We start from the raw sequence: 18533 nt of genomic DNA, 5'->3' as shown, positions 1-18533 counted from the left end.
CCCTACTATAAAAACATATTCCATCTGCATTTATTCTAATACTTCCAAGTCCAAAACCAACACACAATAAAGCTAGCCAAATAAATGAAAGACTTTAGCCCCAAGTAACAGGCCAGGAGCTATTCTGCAAGTGAAAGCACCTCCAGCACCCATTTTTGTGCTGACATTTCACTTTACACACAATGTTTTCACAAGACTTGTTTTAAGAAGAATGTTCATCATGCCCAATGCCTGTATGCTATGCTATAACCGTGCTCTCTAGTGCCACTAAGGCTAAAAGTTCACAGATTATTCTAAATAGTGTACATTGCATTTCTAACTTTTCTGTTTGGTCAACGGTTTTGATAAGTTCAATCTTATGCATAAAAATACTAAAAAAAAAAAAAAATCAAGCAATCTCTGATTTTTAAAAAAATATATACACTGAAAAACCATTCCCCAAATGGCCTAAATATTCAGTATTGCAAGCTCACTGTTTATTCTATGAGGAAATGTGCATTATGATGGAAAGGCTCCAGGTAACTTGTGTACTTGTTCTGGTCAACCCATAGACTTATAAGTATACATAACTGCGCCAAATGAAAATTTGGCCCCTGTGTGGATGTAATGCTTTGGTTAGCCTCAGATTCACATGCTCCTTTGTGCCTTCTCTTCTTCCTCCATTCAGTATGAATAAACAGCAGTTTCCTGCTTGCTTCCTGCACACAGAGTTGTAGCTCATGATAAACTGTGGTCAGAATAATAGCGAGGAGACCATTAATTGTAATTTAATCGTACCAATTTTATCAATTAATGTAAAATGTAAACATTCATTCATTATTCATTCAGATACACCAGTCAGAGAGCTAGGATCTGCTATAGTACCCTGTTGTTTTTGTCATTACAGTGGTACCTCGGGTTAAGTACTTAATTCGTTACGGAGGTCCGTTCTTAACCTGAAACTGTTCTTAACCTGAAGCACCACTTTAGCTAATGAGGCCTCCTGCTGCTGCTGTGCCGCCGGAGCACAATTTCTGTTCTCATCCTGAAGCAAAGTTCTTAACCCGAGGTACTATTTCTGGGTTAGCGGAGTCTGTAACCTGAAGCGTATGTAACCCGAGGTACCACTGTATTATATTGAAGCTTTTCAAACTAAAAGTTCCCCCAAACAGATTCAGAAAAAAGGCAAAGAAAACACCTAATTGACAGTATAAAAATTCTATACTAAAGTCACATATAAATTAGAGATTTTAAAAATCTAAAAACAACAGAGTAACATTAAAATTAGAGCAGCATTTTAAAACAAACATAAAAACTTTAATAGCCTGCCTAACATCATAAATTTCCAAGAGTTTGCCCATTTCCCACTGCCTCCCAGTTGCATATACATATGGTGGTTAACTTGGATTTGCCTCAATGTCAGGGGCGGGGAATCGAGGGTTCACAGGTGTAATTAGGCACTGTTTATCAATTTGGCCTATGAGGCCATTTTAGCCATTCCACATATGCCTACTTGCTCAAGTGCGGAGTAAGTAAAGATATGCCTGAGCCAAAGGTGGTTTGCAGCTGACTGCTATGGACTGCAAAGTGCCATTTGTGGAGCTATGCAAACCCCAATGATCAGTTGATTGTTAGGGCTTGCCTAGCTCTATGTACGTCACCTTGCAACCCTCAATAATCAGTTGATCATCCACGAGGGAAAAATAGGTAACCTAATGTCACTGTGAAATCAGATGATCTACAAGTGGCTTTCTCCATGTACCTGTCCAGCTTGTCTTGCGGGGTGGGGCAAGATAAGGATTTGACCCACTAGATGGGATATAATTCCCCATCCCTGATACATACTATAAGTGAAACGGCCCTAAGAATGGGTGAAGTTATACAGTATAATCCTATATACTTCTTCTCAAAGTACATTCTATTGAGATCAATGGGCCTAACTCCCAGATAAATGTGTTTAGGACTGCAGCCTTAGAATGCTTTCAACACTCTGGTGTAAGAGGATAGATTTGAGCTAGGGAGAGACCCTGATTCAAACCACCACTCAGTCATGAAGTTCTCAAACCAATCACTATAATTTAGGCTAACATACCAAACAGGATTGTTGTGAGGGGTTGCAGCAATCGTATATCCTTACCTTGAGTGCTTCAGATGAAAAGCTACATAAAAATCTAACAAACAGTAATACCCAAAATGATAAAAAAAATGTACTGTATGGATTTTATATTCTGATTAAACTTGACTTTATCTCAAATAGTAATAAACATAGCTGGCACTACAATGCCGTAAGACTAGCCCCTTCTCTTGAAAAGCAATTGAACTCATATTTTAGAATGGCTAAAAACTATACACTCACTTAACTGGGTTTCTTAATTCAGTTGAAAATATCTGTATGCAGCAGTTACAGATATTTAAAAACTCTAGCATTTAATGAGAACAGGAAGGAAAGATGGAATCTCATAAAACAGCATGGAAAAGGAACATTGTTACCATTGATCTTAATAGCAAAATTCTCATTGATCTTGATAGGAGAAGGACCACACTTCAAACTACACTTAGTTACATTTGGACAATAGTCATCCTAGAAAATGTATTATCCACTGCAATAAAGAAACAGAATGAAAAATTCTAAGGATTTTTCAGTCATCCAGTAGATCTTTTAGGAAGCTTTTAAGAGGTGTTCGGTTCTCAATTTAAAAGACACAACATGGTGGCTTAAAAGGTTATTTTCAGGATGTGTCTTGAAACTCATTCTTAATAGAAAATATTTTGTGTTTTGTGTTTCTGTTAGCTGCTAGTGATAGTCCAATTTTTATCAAGATACTGTGGAGATTGTTTAAAAACTTGTAATATTTAGACCTATTTGAAAACAGAAGCAATGGATGAAACAACTCAGAAAAGGCCTAAATTGCTTCATATTACAAATTTTATACAAAACAGATGTAACAGAACATAAATACTGGATGGCATGTTTACAGTCATTCTTACTTACTTTATTGTCCAAAATAGAGACAAAAGTGTCATAAAAGTAATATATGTAAAGCAAATAGTAAAACATGTTGAACAATGTACTGTTTTCCAAACAGTAGCATTTTTACTCTACATAAAAAAACTAGAAACATTAAAACTGAAAATAAGTAACAATACATAGACAACAATAAAACAGAAACCAGACTTTTTTATACAGTAATGTCAAAATTACTTGGTCATACATATGATTCTGCATGCCAGCATTTAGCTCTTAATCCAGCCAAAATAAAACCTCTAAAGTGAAATATATTCAGAAGACTACAATAGGAGCTATTTTCAGTCTATGAAAGCAAATGATCTTCCATGATATTTTCATTTATCTTTACCTTTCATGATTATTCTTATAAATAGCATCACTGCTTTAAAGCACTTGGATTTATCAAAGCACTGTTTAGTTGCTTTACCTGGAATTCTGAGGTTCTGAAACATCTGAATCTGTGCACGCTTTCTTCACCTGCAACAGAGTATGATTGCCAGTTACTTTCCCATGAAAAAACGAAACAGAAAAGTTTCCTCACCTACAGTTCATGCACTTACATCACACAAAATGGACAGAGCCCTGCTCACCATGGTCTCTATAAAATACTTCTCACATTTTACAGTGCGGATATGCAATACTAAACAGTGTGCTTCATTATTATCCCACGAACAGCTGCCAACTTAACTTCCCCTGACTCCGCTAGTATGTAAAACGTTCAGCTAAAATAGTTTGGGAGTAGTCTGACTTGGAACAAAGAAACCAAAGAACCAGGTTCCCTGCTTAGAAACGAGAAAGCCAAACTGTTCTCAATTTTGTAAAGAAATGTTTTCCCAACTGATATGGCTTCTGTTTCCTGCTAAAGCTCACAATAATAAACACCAGATTCTGTGGCAAAAGTGCAGTGTTAGATAAATAATTCATACATTAATTTTCATCTTCTAAATCCGGTATACTTAATGTGTGTTGCTCCAGTTCAAATATTTTGCAAGTATTATCCATATGTATCTATAATCTAGTATGTACTTTGTCTTTTCAATCTGTGCAATAACTCAACGTTTATCATGGAATGAGCAAACATAAAATATTTATTAAATTTGGTTTTCCACATTTTGCATAGCATTTGTGTCTTCTGAATCTCATATACAGTAAGACCTCCTATTAGATGCTTACAGCATTTTAATTGAAACTGGATCAATTGTTATCAGTATGTCCTTTAAACTCCTAAATAAATTATAGCTGTGTTTTATACAGCACATTTGGTATAAAATACTTTATAATCTTAATTACTTAAAATTAAAAAACCCCAACACAATTCCTTCATTTTTGCAATATGTGGCAATGTTACAGGAGGAATAACAGAGGACGAGGCATAGTGATCTGCCAAGAGTGGTCCAGTACAAAAACTGGAACTTCACCTAGTTCCAGGCTCATATCCAATATCTATTGGCTGGGTTCCACTTAACAAGAAACCATAGGTTCCTACTATTAGAATGTGTGGTAAGCCTTGGGCTTCAATCTCCCTGTTCCGTCTTCTCCTCTTTCACATCCACATGGAGGAGACTGAATGTTCGAGTTTTTAAACGTGCTACCATCTATTATGACCAAACTCACTGTACATGATGAAATCATTGAACCTTTCCAGCCAGTCTGCTGTTCATAGTCTTTTTCCAGCAGATCATAGCTCTCCTCCCACTCCAGCCAGCTCTGAGTGCGAGGTGGTGGTTCCGTCAGAGTGCGTTGAGGCAGCAGTTTTTGAAGGCTTCCCTTACCTTTGACTTTCCAAGGGGAAAATGAATGCAGAACTAGTGGGAAGGATGTCAGGGTCCCAGACCTTCCAGAATAAGACTCTTAGCAATTCCTGGCTGGAAAGGTCCAAGGAGTTCATCAAGTAGATCACTTGATCAAGGACTGGAAGGGTGAGAGACAAGGGAAGCCAATTCCATATGTCTGTGTATGAGATGTAGTGAGTGTATGCCTGCCCCTTCTGCAGTATCTTCTTTCCTACTGCTCACTTGTTTCTAAGTCATCTGAGCAACAGCAGAGGGAGGCTGTATAAGTGCCTGTGTGTGAATCTGTTACAGGGAGTGGGAGAGCAAGAGCACTTTGTCGGCTCAGGCCCCATCCACTTTGGTTTGGGGCTCACCTACTGCTGGCATGTGGCTCCCAGAAAGTTAGCACAGGGGAATATAGCCCTCCTCTGTGACCCCATCACATGGGAAGTATCTTCCATTTCTTCCTCTACAGATTGATCTGACTTGCAGAGCTTCCATTCAAAGGTGATTTTTTTAAAGCACAAATTTAACCCTTCATAAGCTGCAGTAGCATAGGCTCTGGTGCCTTTAGCAAAGGCTTTCTCCTCTTGTACGTCCTGGCAACAAAGGGTAGTGCGTATTTGCACCAGACTATTTTACTCTCCTTTACTATGACAAACTGAAGCCTCTGCAAAACATGGCTTCCCTTTAATATCCCCCTAAATCTTTCTATTTACAGCAGTATAAGTGGACATCAATACGTATGTTTAGAAATAGTTATTCTAGGATACACACAAGTTAGGAACCCTCTACTATTTAAAAGAGTTGAAACTGGTATTTTATACATTCTGTTGATTAAAAAGACAATTTAGTTTACCAGATCTGTAAACAGAAGCCACTGAAGAGTCAGGTTTCCCCATCCTACTCCCTTCATTTGCATATGCAAGAAAATCAGCAGCTTTTGCTTCTGCTTTTAAACCAGAAGTGAAGAATGTCTAGCCCAAGGCCCCACTTTGATCCATCAGGCCATTCTTGGAAAACCACACCCACCTGCCCCATACCTAATGTCATATGTGATGTTGGGGTAGAGTGAATATCATCATGGCCTTAAAGGAACAATTAGGAGCTTAAAATAAGCTCCAAATTATTGCTGAATAAAGGTACACTCCCCGCTCCAAAAGTTGATAGGTGGCTGGAACACACCTTGCTCCAAAATCATGGTTTGCATTGAAATGACTGCTAAAATGGAGCGAAAATCCTGTTTTAACAGGGGTTTTAATGCAAACCCCTTTGTGAACCTGGAGCAAGCTTTTTTTGAAGGGACACTAGGAGTGACCCCCTCAAAGAGCCTTGTCACTTGATACCATTGTGATGTCAGGTGATTGACAAGTGAGTGGCCTCACTCACCTGTCAAATGTAGCTTGTAAAGGATAGAGCAGGTATAGATCTGGCATGCTGGGAGAAAGGCCCTCTACAACTGTTTTAAACAAACCACAGTTCCCCCATATCTGAACTGAAGGATTTGAGGCTTGTTTAAACTATGGCTTAAGACCAAGCCAGGATTTGAAAACACTCATTTGATTCTGCATTTTTCTCATTCATCATAGTTTGAACAAATGACAGTTAACTGGCTTTCGTGATTACCAGGAACTGTGGTGTATTTAAAAGGAGATGTGTCCAATCTCCATCTGCTAGTAGACATGGAACAGGAAACCACTGTTATGTCTGAACTGGGCCTAAATCTTAAACCTATGGGCAAAGACACTGAACTAAAGGAGCTAGGAAGATAAAGGATACGTTATCTGAACTTCTTATTACCAGATCTGCATATTTACTGAAAGTGCTAATTTGGGGAACTGACAATACTACTTGGGAGTTGCAATGGTCATATGCACCTTGCCAAACAGAGCAATTTAGCAGTGATCAATGAAAACCATTATTACTGTGCTTGGTCCTGTGAACTAGCAATAACTGCATCAGGGTTGCCATTCTACTATTTTATTTGTAAAACAATAAAATAATCATATCAACTAAATATCATGCCAAAGAGCAAAATCTTATTAAGAATGATCTTGCTATTCTTGAAAATGGGCAAGCTTGGATTTCTTCAGGAAACGCAAAAAGAGCACTTGATTTAATAAGGGTATAGGATGTGTTTGCCAGCGGGCATTCATAGGATCAGGGCTAGCATGAACTTTAGGGGCTTTCCCTATCTAGCACAATGACAACACTCATTGCTCAGAGTAAAGCCAATTCATACACATAGTTCTGGGACATGTATGAGGTTTCAGCTGAACTGAGCTACTCAATAACAATATTTTACTCTGCTCACAAGTCAGACACCTTTCGAATAGTATTGGTACACTACACTGATTCTCAGAATTGTGTTCAAGGTCCAATGGTGAGAACAGATGGCAACATGCAGAAATTTGTGTGCATTCTCAGGTGCATTATGTGAACTTGGCACAAGATGCAATGATGGAACAGCTGGCAACATGCATTATGACAGGTGTACAGACAGCTTGAGAGGATGCCACATAATGCCACCTTCCTGTCATAAGATCAGGTAAACACTGGCTCATGGAAGTAGAGGGATTGTCTTACCAAACACACCTAAGGTGATCCATACAAATTTTCAGCCTGTTTCCTATTGTAGGATTACGGCTAGAACACTAGACCAAGAGGTTAAGAGAAACAGCCTGCCATCACGTTCTGCTGCCGCAACAGAGGCTGCAAGAGAAGGGGTGGTCTAGAATCTCGAATCATGCTTTATTTAACAGTCTGCTTCCAGTAGCATTTTGTGGGCTCAGACAATCTGGAGAAATGCAGCCTGCAACATAAATGTTTTTTAGCATTTGGAAGTGGCTCAGTAAGAAGCACAATGAGTTTATAAGCTAATCTGTAACTCATATTCCTTTTTCAATTCATAAGTAATGGAAACTGTTGTGAACATTCAGAATATGGCCTACTGATCAAATACTCCAACTTGAATCCCACATTTGGCAGAGGAGGAGAATATGAAGGATGCAACACACAACAGAAAGGACAAAATATAATAACAAAAGTTTATTCCCCCCCTTACTCTTTCAAGTTCAACACAGCTTATATAAATTCTCTACTGACAACCACTACCTATATCCCACTTTATTCTCATAACACTTATGAGACACGTTAGGCTGACAGATAGTTCATTCACAGTTCTGCTTTTCCCATGCACCAATTCAGAGGTAAACAGCGGGTTTTCCTGGAAGAAAGCGGTAGGACAAGTGGAAGTGTACTTGAACCCAGAGGGTGACCTCTCTACTCCTTCATTGCCTCATCTGGTCCTCCATTTCCACCCAGCATTCTGGTACCAAAATCATTTACGTATCTTGTAACTCTGATCATATGAAACCCTTTCTTAAATCCCTTCACCGGCTTTCTATCTACTTCCACATTCAGCATAAGATCCTTGTCCTTACCTTTACAGGCTTCTATGGTCATACCCTGCTCTAACATCTCTCTAGGTCAGTGGTTCCCAATTAGGGGTCCATGGCCCCATCCCCTGCCTTCCCTCTCCAACTATTTTTTTCTGGTCATATTTGCATGGTAATGTGTCAAATTTTATGGTCTATTTTAGCACTGTGTGATTCTTCTATATACAGTGGTACCTTGGGTTAAGTACTTAATTCGTTCTGGAGGTCCGTTCTTAACCTGAAACTGTACTTAACCTGAGGTACCACTTTAGCTAATGGGGCCTCCCACCACTGCCGCACTGCCGCCGCGCGATTTCTGTCCTCATCCTGAAGCAAAGTTTTTAACCCGAGGTACTATTTCTCGGTTAGCGGAGTCTGTAACTTGAAGCGTCTGTAACCTAAAGTGTCTATAACCAGAGGTACCACTGTATTGGCCAAAATTGGTTTTGAAATCACACTGCGATAACAATTTTGACCCGGTAATACGCAGTAATATAACACTCCACACGCAAGGGAGAACAGGGTAACCGACTTCAAGGTACCGCCAATATCGCATGATCTCAGCCGATCATGCTAGTGATGTGAGTTGCCTGCCCCTCACGCTGGCAGAGAACAGGGCAGCTGATCACTTTCAGTTTAAGGCACTATGGCACTACCTTCCCCTGGCACTGAGAAAGAGCAGCTTTTCTCAGTCAACAGGAAAGCAGCAGCAGCCACAGCGGATGTGTATCTTCTCTGGCTGCCACCACTGGCTGTGGCTTGATGCAACCCCCCATCTTCATCTCCTCTACCATGCGGCAGAGGGGTCTCTGCTTCCTCTCCTCCCCCCATTCAATCTCTGCAGCTGCTCCTACCCTCATCCCACCTGATCTGCACACAACCTACCCGCCTGACCTCCATTACTACAACTCCTTCAATCCCTACATCTGCATGCATCCCACCCACCCAGTCTCTGTGACTGCCCCTTTCCTCATCCCCACACCTGATGTCCAGTTTCAAACACTGTGATATATCAGAATATCCTGATGTTTAGGCTGCTGATATATCACGATGCTGAAAACCAGGCATCGCTCAACCCTAGTCTGTTTTTTTAGCATGCCTAAAATTCTTTGCTTATTTGGGGCTACCCAAATTTTATTCAAAAAATTGCTTTGTAGAGGTAATTAGAGTAATCAAAATTTTCAAAAGTAGGGGGGGTGTGGCTTGGCTTTTGAAAAATAGGGGATCCTCAGTAATGACCTAATAGTGAACCACTGTTCTAGGCAGTTGTGCCAAAATTTCATAGAAAATGTGGGTTTTGTTTAGGTATTTGAATGAAGTAACAGATGTCACCACACTGATGATGCTCTGGAAGGTAGTTCTGGAAGAAGGGGGAGACCTTCAGACAGTGGATGAACTGAAATGTCACCGATTATAAATGTGTATCAAATATATAACAATCCTTTTTAATTATATTTTAGTTTTTTATTTCTGTTGTTGCTTATCTGAAAAGGGTACTCAACTAATAGCACAATCCTAGCCATGTTTCTAAAGTAAGTCCAGTTGAGTTCAATTAAACTTACTTTCAGTAGTTATGTATAGGACTGTAGCTATAGGCTGCAATCTTATACACCTATACCTTGAAGTAAGTTCCACTTTACTCAGTGGAACTTACATCTGAGTAGGCATTCCTAGAATTTCACTGTTAATGTATAAACTGTCTGGAGCATACAAAATGCTACATGTCACACTTCTGCACAAGTTGTTATTGTTTAAGGCTTCTTTATTTGTTACAATTAATGTTTTCTGCTTCTCTTTGTATTAGTTGTCTGTGTAAAAATCCACACATATTGTCTTTTTTCCTCCTTTAATATTTACTGCCAGGCATATGGGGGGGGGGGAATCCCTAGTCACACCTATCTTCAATATAAACAAAATCCTTCCAGTAGCACCTTTAAGACCAACTAAGTTAGTTCTTGGTATGAGCTTTCGTGTGCAAGCACACTTCTTCAGATACGAAGAAGTGTGGTATCTGATACGAAGAAGTGTGGTATCTGAAGAAGTGTGCTTGCACACGAAAGCTCATACCAAGAACTAACTTAGTTGGTCTTAAAGGTGCTACTGGAAGGATTTTTTTTATTTTGACTATGGCAGACCAACACGGCTACCTATCTGTAACTATCTTCAATAGTTAGGGGCTCTCTTAATAGATACCAATTTCTAAAATTACAATTTTGATCAGTTATAAATAGGTTTACAAGATTTAGATCTGAGTATTTATTAAACTAATAACTATGTTCTAACCCATCCAAGCCCATCCAAGCAAGGATGTCAATTTCACTGTTGTGTTCTAACTATTAGTGCCTTACAACTAATATTAATGTAGTCCCTTTTTGTTTAACAAGTATCTTTTCACTACTGAGTACTTTTATAAATAAGCATATAGGATCTATTTTTCTTTTGTTTTAAATCATATCATTGCTGGCCCAGAGTTATAAGATGAAATGTAAATATGTCTACATTTACATAAATAAATTTATTTATATCTTCATATTAATGAAATACCAGGATTTATTTTTTAAAAAAACCTGACAGTATTGCTTTACTAAAAATTATATGCATGTCTACTCAGAAGTAAATCCCACTTAGTTCAACTATATTGTACTTTAAGACTGAAATCCTGTAACACACATGTACTTGACAGTTACTCCCATTGATATCAGTGGCACTTCTGAGTGGACATACATAGGATTGTCTTGTGAATCTTTAAAAGTCAATTACATAGAGAAAAACTTAGAACCTTTCTAAAGTATATGCAGTTTGTACTGATTTTTGTTCTATTTGCTTATAATCAATGTTTTTATTTACTTCATTGGGCTTATATACAGGGCAAATTTCTTTTATATAAAAATTTTTGTTTGTCGCTGATATTGTAAAAACTAAAAACTATATACACACACACACACACACGGCAAATTTCTTGTTGGTTTCCCATAACCGAGCATTTCACAAATAGAAGTACTAATGCACATTTAAATCACAGGAAAATATTTTTAGATATCTCTGTCAGACTGCTCCAAATGTTAAAAACAGGTTTTTAACCGATGTTATTTAATTCTAACCTAGATATAATGCACATTATATTTGTTCATCATCTCACAGTACACACTGGTAAGAAAATAATACCCGTTATCATTCAACATACATTTAATAAGTTGTTTGACATTTGTCTTTCTTTAACAGCTGTCTTGCGTTTTCTAAACATACACTCATCATTTTTACAACATTACATTTGAGAGGACTTTTATGTTTCAATTTTTGAAATTCATTAAACTATTTTATAAAACCACAGTGTAATTATAAATAAAGCCTAACAAAAATATTTTTGAAAAGGGGGTTGTTTAATCTAAACATTTTAAAATGTACTAGTAGGAGTTGTTCATAGGTAAAATTTTAGTGTTCTATAAGCTGTTAGTTTAGAAGCCAAACCCTGTCTGATTTAAAAAAAATGGTTCAGCTGAACTGAAATATGAAAATACTAAGCAATCTAAGAAAAGAAACATGTAATTGGATACTGCTGCTTGCTGTTCACTAGACCTTACGAACCAAGTTGAGGAGCATATTGGCTGTAATAATTTATCATACTTTTCTGCAAAACAGTGTCCCTTAACAATACAACTCCCTGCAGCTCTAAATCTATTTTCACAAGTGGACAGTTCAAGCATTTTATTTTTCTCTCCAAAACTTTACTTCCTTTTCTAAGGTAATAAAATACTCCTGAAGCAAAAGACTCCCCCAAGTTCTCTTGAATGAAAGAGACATTTAAGAAGCAGTAGTTGTTAACGCCAATTCACATTACGAATCCTGAAGTGCAATATAGCACGTAACTCTATGGTCTGTTGTTCTCCTTACAAGGTAGAAAAAACATTTATGTATACATAGCTATAGCATTGCTTAACTACTATTGTTTTACAGCCAAATGCATTACTTGTATCACTATAAACTATATCAAAATGTTATGAATGATTTTTAAACCCAGATCAACTGCTACAAAAAGCAAGTTCAACATTTTAGCTCTGGCATGTCAGATTAAAATATCTAACAACGAAAGAAATATCTAACAATGAAAGAAATACTATAAATGATGTGTTGCTTTCTATTCCAAACAACCATTAGTCTATGAAACACTGCAAAACAAGTATGTAAAAGGTATTCCGTGAAACACACAGAGGCTAAAATTCAAAACACACTTATCCTGGAGTAAGCCCCACAGAACACAGTAGGGGTAACTTCTGAGTAAAAATATACAGTATAGTGCTATTATTTTTTTGAACGAAAACGTATTTCTGCCAAATGTCTGATGATCTTATGTCTCTCCCGAAACATAATTAAATATTTCACATATTAGTAAAAAAGCAGGATGCTTACTGTGAAATGTATAAATATCATGAACGCATATTTAAATAACTATCATTTATGAATGATGGTTGAAGTTAGAGCAGTTAATAACTTCCACACATATGAGATGTGATCAATTAAAAAAAACCCTATAAAAATATGCAAAGTAAACTAAGGAATATTATCCCTAAATAGGAAAAAAATCTCATTAATGATTTGATTAAATAAACAGACACTATTTCGTCTCAATTGCTTTCTGAACATGCTAATCATTGTCACATATGGAAATAAATTACAGGCTTACCTCATTTCCCTCTCAAGATATTTAAAAGAATTCCCCAGACACTTTGACTCAAATTTGGGAGGGGGGGGAAGCATATATTAAGTTCTGCACCAACAAAATTCCTCTACCCAACACTGGAAATGTGTAGCCAGTTACAGGTTCAGATAATTCTGTAGACAGCACGATTGTCTCAAATTCAGGTAGAACGAAAGACACTTTGTTCTTCCTTAAGCAGTCACCGCAGGCTCAGTGGGCTTACTTAAGTTAACTAAAGTGAGATCTGGATAGTAAACAAGCTTGGCTCAGACCAATGGCTTTCCACACCTTTCTGTTTATAGTAAGATGACTTGCATTCAGAGGTCACCCTCATCAACAGCTTCTGTCTTTCAGTGGGTATCTTATGTGGTGCATTTATCCCAAGGCTCTTTTAATGAACCCAGCTCCCCAGCCCCTACTTGCCTGCTGTCACTGTGACACATCTGCTTCTTATTGTATCAAATCCCTTTAAAATTTAAATGCACAGAGCTATGTCTATATATACACATACACTATATCAATGATTCATTCTAGATGAATTTTAAACATACTAACACTAAAGCGTTTTTATTTTATTTTTAAAAAATGTGTTTTCTAAATGAAGCAGCAGCAGTAGTGGTAAGAATAAATATCATATCTGTCCCAGGACTAGCATGTAAGAATTCAGTAGATGTTTTTGGTAACATACCAGAAAAAGAGAACTGCCAAATAAAAGTGGACACTACTTTAATATCCACAGAAAATCTGTTCTCTCTCCTCCACAGGCAGAATCAACTCAACAAAAAACAAACAATTCTGATAAGACTTTTTTATTCATCCATGTTACCACCATTTTTACCATAGTATATTTTTGTTGCAGTAGTACAAATATGTGCTTTCAATAGTACTTTGCATGCAGGAAATAAATATTCTGAGTATTGTCTAATGTTATTGTTATTACTATTGCAACTATTATTATACTAGCTGCCTTTAGCATATTTTAAGGAATATGTTGCAACAGTTGTGTAAAACAATATTTAATAGTTTTAAAAATAACAATTCAGTTTATTGATGGTCACGTATCGTATTGAGAATCCTGCTTCCCACCCTTTCCTTTAGAAGAGGAAGTATAATTTTACACTCTACAAAGATGCAAAATTCAGAAGCTCAGTGGATAGTTAAAACTGAAGATGGCACTCTCTCCCAACATGAGCACAATCTAGCTTGCTGTGCAGACTTAGCATTTGAGTGAAAGTTACACCTGCAGAACATTGTCGGCACATTGTCCTAGTGCAACATTTAAATGACAGCAGCTTGACTCTGTTAAAGCTAATAAAACATGATTGATGACTCGGATTAAAAAGCTATCTAAGTAGATTAGGATATTTGTGCCATCACTTGACAGCTCCAACACTTTATTATTAGAAAGGATTGCCAGGACCATGAGGGTCATTAATAATGCTTACATTTAGGACCATCTTCCACATTACTTTTTAAAAGACACATGAGTATGCTCTACCCCATGTCCTCAGTGTATTAAAGGAGAGGTAAAGTATATATAATGAAGTACAAGCTGTATTTGTGAAAGGAGAAAAAAAAAATCCTTACCATACAAATAGCCCTTTATAGACATTATCTCAGCAACTCTGGCAACAACCCTGTAAGGCAGGCTGATACTATGATTCTAATATTACAGAGAACAGAGGTGAAAACAGTAATAGCTTGCCTAAGATCACTAGAGAGTTAATTGTTGGGATGCTGTTTAACTGAGGACTTCCCATTCACAGTCTATTCTGCACTAGAAATATATATAGCACATTCTAGATTTTGAATTTGATGGACATTCTCATGTATCTAAGATCTGGTTGTAACTCAGAAATGCATAACTTTTATTTTAAAAAGTTACATAACAAATGTGTTACACACACAATTTTTAAAAATCTGCTCCCAAGCTCTCATAGTTATTCTTGGGAATATTATTTACAACTGCCTCTCTCCCACCCCCAAATAATGCAGAGCATTTGCACTTCCTTAAACAGGTGCCTCTCAGCTGTAATTATCCGAAGCATTAACATCTCAAGTAATACTCACTTTGTTGCATTAACCAGCATAAACCAGGCCAGACTCTGACAATAAAAGCCCACTGTGATGGGACGATGAGCTGCTTGTGTGTAAAATCCAAGTCCCTCAGAGTTTGGTCAAGTTTGCAAACCTCTGTCTGTAACGGAGCCCCTTAAACATGGCTCCGTCAGTCGCTGGCAGATTCCGACAGTGGTTGCTTTCGGAATCGCTTCCAACATAAAAGCTCCTTAACGGAAACACGTCTTCTGGACTCTCTGCGTGACAGTTTCCGGCGAGGAGTGGGTGTCCCTACAGGAGGTCCTGAAACCTCCCCACTGTTTTCGCTGGAAGTGTCTCTGAGCCATCCCTCCAGCTCCCTTTCCCTCAGCTCAGCTCCTCTCCCCCTACTGGTTCCCTCTTCAGCTGCTGAGTCTCTCCCAACCTGTGTGAGCCCTTTCACTTCCCTTCCTTCCGATGGCAGTTCCCTGACATCCACCTCCCCTCCAGGGCCCCCTTCATCCCCTCTCGCCCCCTCCTCTACGGGCGGTGAGGAGGCAAAACCCCGGAATGAACTTCCTTCATCTTCCGATGTCCCGAACACTTCTCTCCACCTGTTGCGGTTCCTGGTCTCGAAGTACTCCTCCTCCTCAGAGTCCATCTCCCCTTCCCCTTCCGATTCCGAGAATCCTTCCAACTCCTCCTCCTCATCGGTGGTCCCAAAGTATTCCCTCCGGAACCTCTCCACAGGCTGAGGTTTCCTTGGGAACCTTTGATGGAACTTTTCTATCAATACCTCGTCATTGATATCTTCTGCCATTACCCAAGTGTTTTCTGACTCCGGTTCTCCTTCCCACGCTACCAAATACTCCACCTGATCCCCCTTCCACCTGGCATCGAGGATTTCTGCCACATGGCTGCTGCATTCCCTTTCTTCTATGACCGGTCCCCGAGTGGCCATCCCTTCTCGTCCCCCCTCATACGGTGACAGTAACGACCTGTGAAATACTGGGTGCAGTTTCATGTGGTTGGGTAACCGGAGCCTGAAAGCCACTGGGTTGACCTGTTGAATGACCTCAAAGGGACCCAATCTCCTGGGTCTTAATTTCTTACAACCTCCTTTGAACGGCAACCCTTGGGTTGACAGCCACACCCTATCTCCCACCCTTATGGTTTCACCTTCCCTTCGGTTCTTGTCTGCCTGCCTCTTGTATTCTTCCTTCGCCCTTTCTAAGTTGAGTTGGAGCTGACGATGGATTGCTTCCATTTCTTCTACAAAATGCTCGGCTGCCGGGACGCCCCATCTCTCCCCTTCTCCCCCTGGGAAAGCCCTGGGATGACACCCATAATTAGCCAAGAAGGGGCTCATCCCTGTGGACACATTCTCGGCATTGTTGTAGGCAAATTCCGCCAGCGCCAACTTTTCTACCCAGTCATTCTCTCTGTCATTGACATAACACCTCAGGTATTGCTGGAGGACACCGTTTGCTCTTTCCGCCTGCCCGTTGGTTTCAGGGTGCCGGGCAGTCGAAAAGTTGACCTCCACCTGCAGTAAGCTCATGAGCTTCCTCCAGAACCTGGAAGTAAATTGTTTTCCTCGGTCTGAGACCACCCTCAATGGCACCCCGTGCAACCTAAAAATGTGTTCTACAAATAACTTCGCTGTCTCTTCCGCCGTGACTGCATGCGAGCAGGCTACAAAGTGGCACATCTTTGTTAGTAGGTCTACCACCACCATGATGGCTGTTTTCCCCTTGGACTTCGGCAGATCAGTCATAAAATCTATCGACACTGCCTCCCAAGGTCGTTCTGGGGTTGGTAAGGGTTCTAATAGCCCCGCCGGTGCCCGCCTCTCCCCTTTGGCTCGCTGGCATTGCTCACACCCTCTTACATACTCCCATACATCTTCCCTCACCTTAGGCCACCAAAATTCCCTGGTGACCAACCACATGGTTTTGTGTTGTCCAAAATGCCCCGCCGTGGGGCTGTCGTGCAACTGCTTGAGTACCCTCCCCCTTAAGTCTCCTTCAGGGATATACAGTGCCCCTTTGTAATACAAAGCTCCATTTCTTTCCTCGAAACCCCCTGGTTCCTCTCCCTCACCCCTAAGACCTCTGAGCTTATTCTGGGCGTATTCATCATTCTCTGTTTCCTCTACCAGTTCTCTTTGTCCCACCAATGCGGCCCCACACACCCAGCGGTCCTCTGGGATGACATGTCTCTCTTCGGGTGCTCCCTCCCAAATATTCAGGTTTGCGTGAGAGAGCGTCCGCCCTAATGTTCTCTGGGCCTGGCACGTAACAAATCTCAAAGTTAAATTTGGAGAACTCCTGGGCCCATCTCACTTGCCGTTGGTTGAGCACTCGTGCCGTCCTCCAATACTCTAGGTTCTTGTGGTCAGTGCACACTTGCACCTTATGTTGTGCGCCAATTAGCAGGTGCCTCCATCTCCGGAACGCCTCATGAATGGCTAGTAGTTCTCGGTCATACACCGTGTAGTTCCTCTCGGATTTGTTCAGCTTTCGCGAAAAAAAGGCACACGGTCTCCACTCTGACTCCTCCTTCCCTGGCTGCAGAAGCACCGCCCCAATCGCTCTGTCTGATGCGTCAGTTTCCACTCTCATCGGTTTTTGTAAATCCACATGCAGGAGTTGTTGTTCCGAGGCGAAGGCCCTTTTTAGTTCCTCAAATGCTCGCTCCGCCTCCTCAGTCCAAACGAACTTCTTCTTACTGCTGAGACAGTCCGTAATGGGCGCCGTCAGGTGGGCAAAGTTTCGGATGAACTTACGATAGAAGTTCCCAAATCCTAGGAACCTCTGCACATCCTTCCTTGTTTTGGGTGTTTTCCATTCCAGCACCGCCTGGACCTTGCCGGGATCCATGGCCAATCCCTTGTCTGACAGGCGATACCCCAGGAATTCCACCTCCTTGGTATGAAACTGACACTTCTCCAGTTTCACCCACAGCTGGTTGGCTTGCAGCCTGCTCAACACTTCTCTGACGTCTCTCACATGCTGCTCCTCATTCTCAGAATACACCAACACGTCGTCTAAGAAGGCCACACAATTCTTGTAAAGCAAAGGCCCCAGGACGTGGTTCATAAACGATTGAAAGCATGCGGAGCCTGCTTGTAGGCCGAAGGGCATAACTAAATATTCAAATGCCCCTAAAGGGGTGAACATGGTGGTTTTCCATTCATCCCCCTTCCTTATTCGTATCAGGTTGTACGCCCCCCTTAGGTCCAGCTTTGTGAAAATCTTTCCCTTCCGCACCCTTGTCAAAATGTCGTCAATCCTGGGCATAGGGAAAGCCACTGGTTCTGACACTGCATTTAAGGCCCTGAAGTCACACACCAGCCTCGGCTTGTTCGTGTTTTTTTTATCCACAAAAAACACTGGGCTGCCCCCCACCGCCCTGGACTCTCTGATGAACCCTCTCTTCAGGTTCTTGTCAATGAACTCTCTTAGCTCCTGCATCTCTCTGTCTGACATGGCGTACAGCTTGCCTACAGGGAGCTGTGCCCCAGGGAGTAAATTGATTTGACAGTCAAAGGGTCTATGCGGAGGTAGTTGGTCAGCTTCCCTTTCGCTGAAGACGTCGCGGAG

General features: G+C 40.3%; 1 protein-coding gene across 17 annotated transcripts in view; it reads right to left on the bottom strand.

Annotated features, from left to right (window-relative positions):
- Positions 1-18533, bottom strand: part of EYA4 (EYA transcriptional coactivator and phosphatase 4) — a 114581-nt gene that overhangs the window by 50221 nt on the left and 45827 nt on the right. For 13 of the 17 annotated variants that reach the window (XM_080999646.1, XM_080999647.1, XM_080999637.1 and 10 more), the window contains exon 3: positions 3414-3463. The exons of 2 other annotated variants lie outside the window; for them this stretch is intronic. In XM_080999646.1, the coding sequence (XP_080855772.1) occupies positions 3414-3463 (50 nt within the window). Of the gene's footprint in view, positions 1-3413; positions 3464-12876; positions 13121-18533 lie in introns of those variants that run through there. 2 more of the 17 variants (XM_080999651.1, XM_080999641.1) reach the window with 1 other exon arrangement.

Source organism: Podarcis pityusensis (genome assembly GCF_964106645.2).
Source record: "Podarcis pityusensis genome assembly, chromosome: 3".
Lineage (NCBI taxonomy): Eukaryota > Metazoa > Chordata > Lepidosauria > Squamata > Lacertidae > Podarcis > Podarcis pityusensis.
Note: the sequence above shows the minus strand (reverse complement) of the source record. Positions and strands in the feature narration are given on the sequence as shown.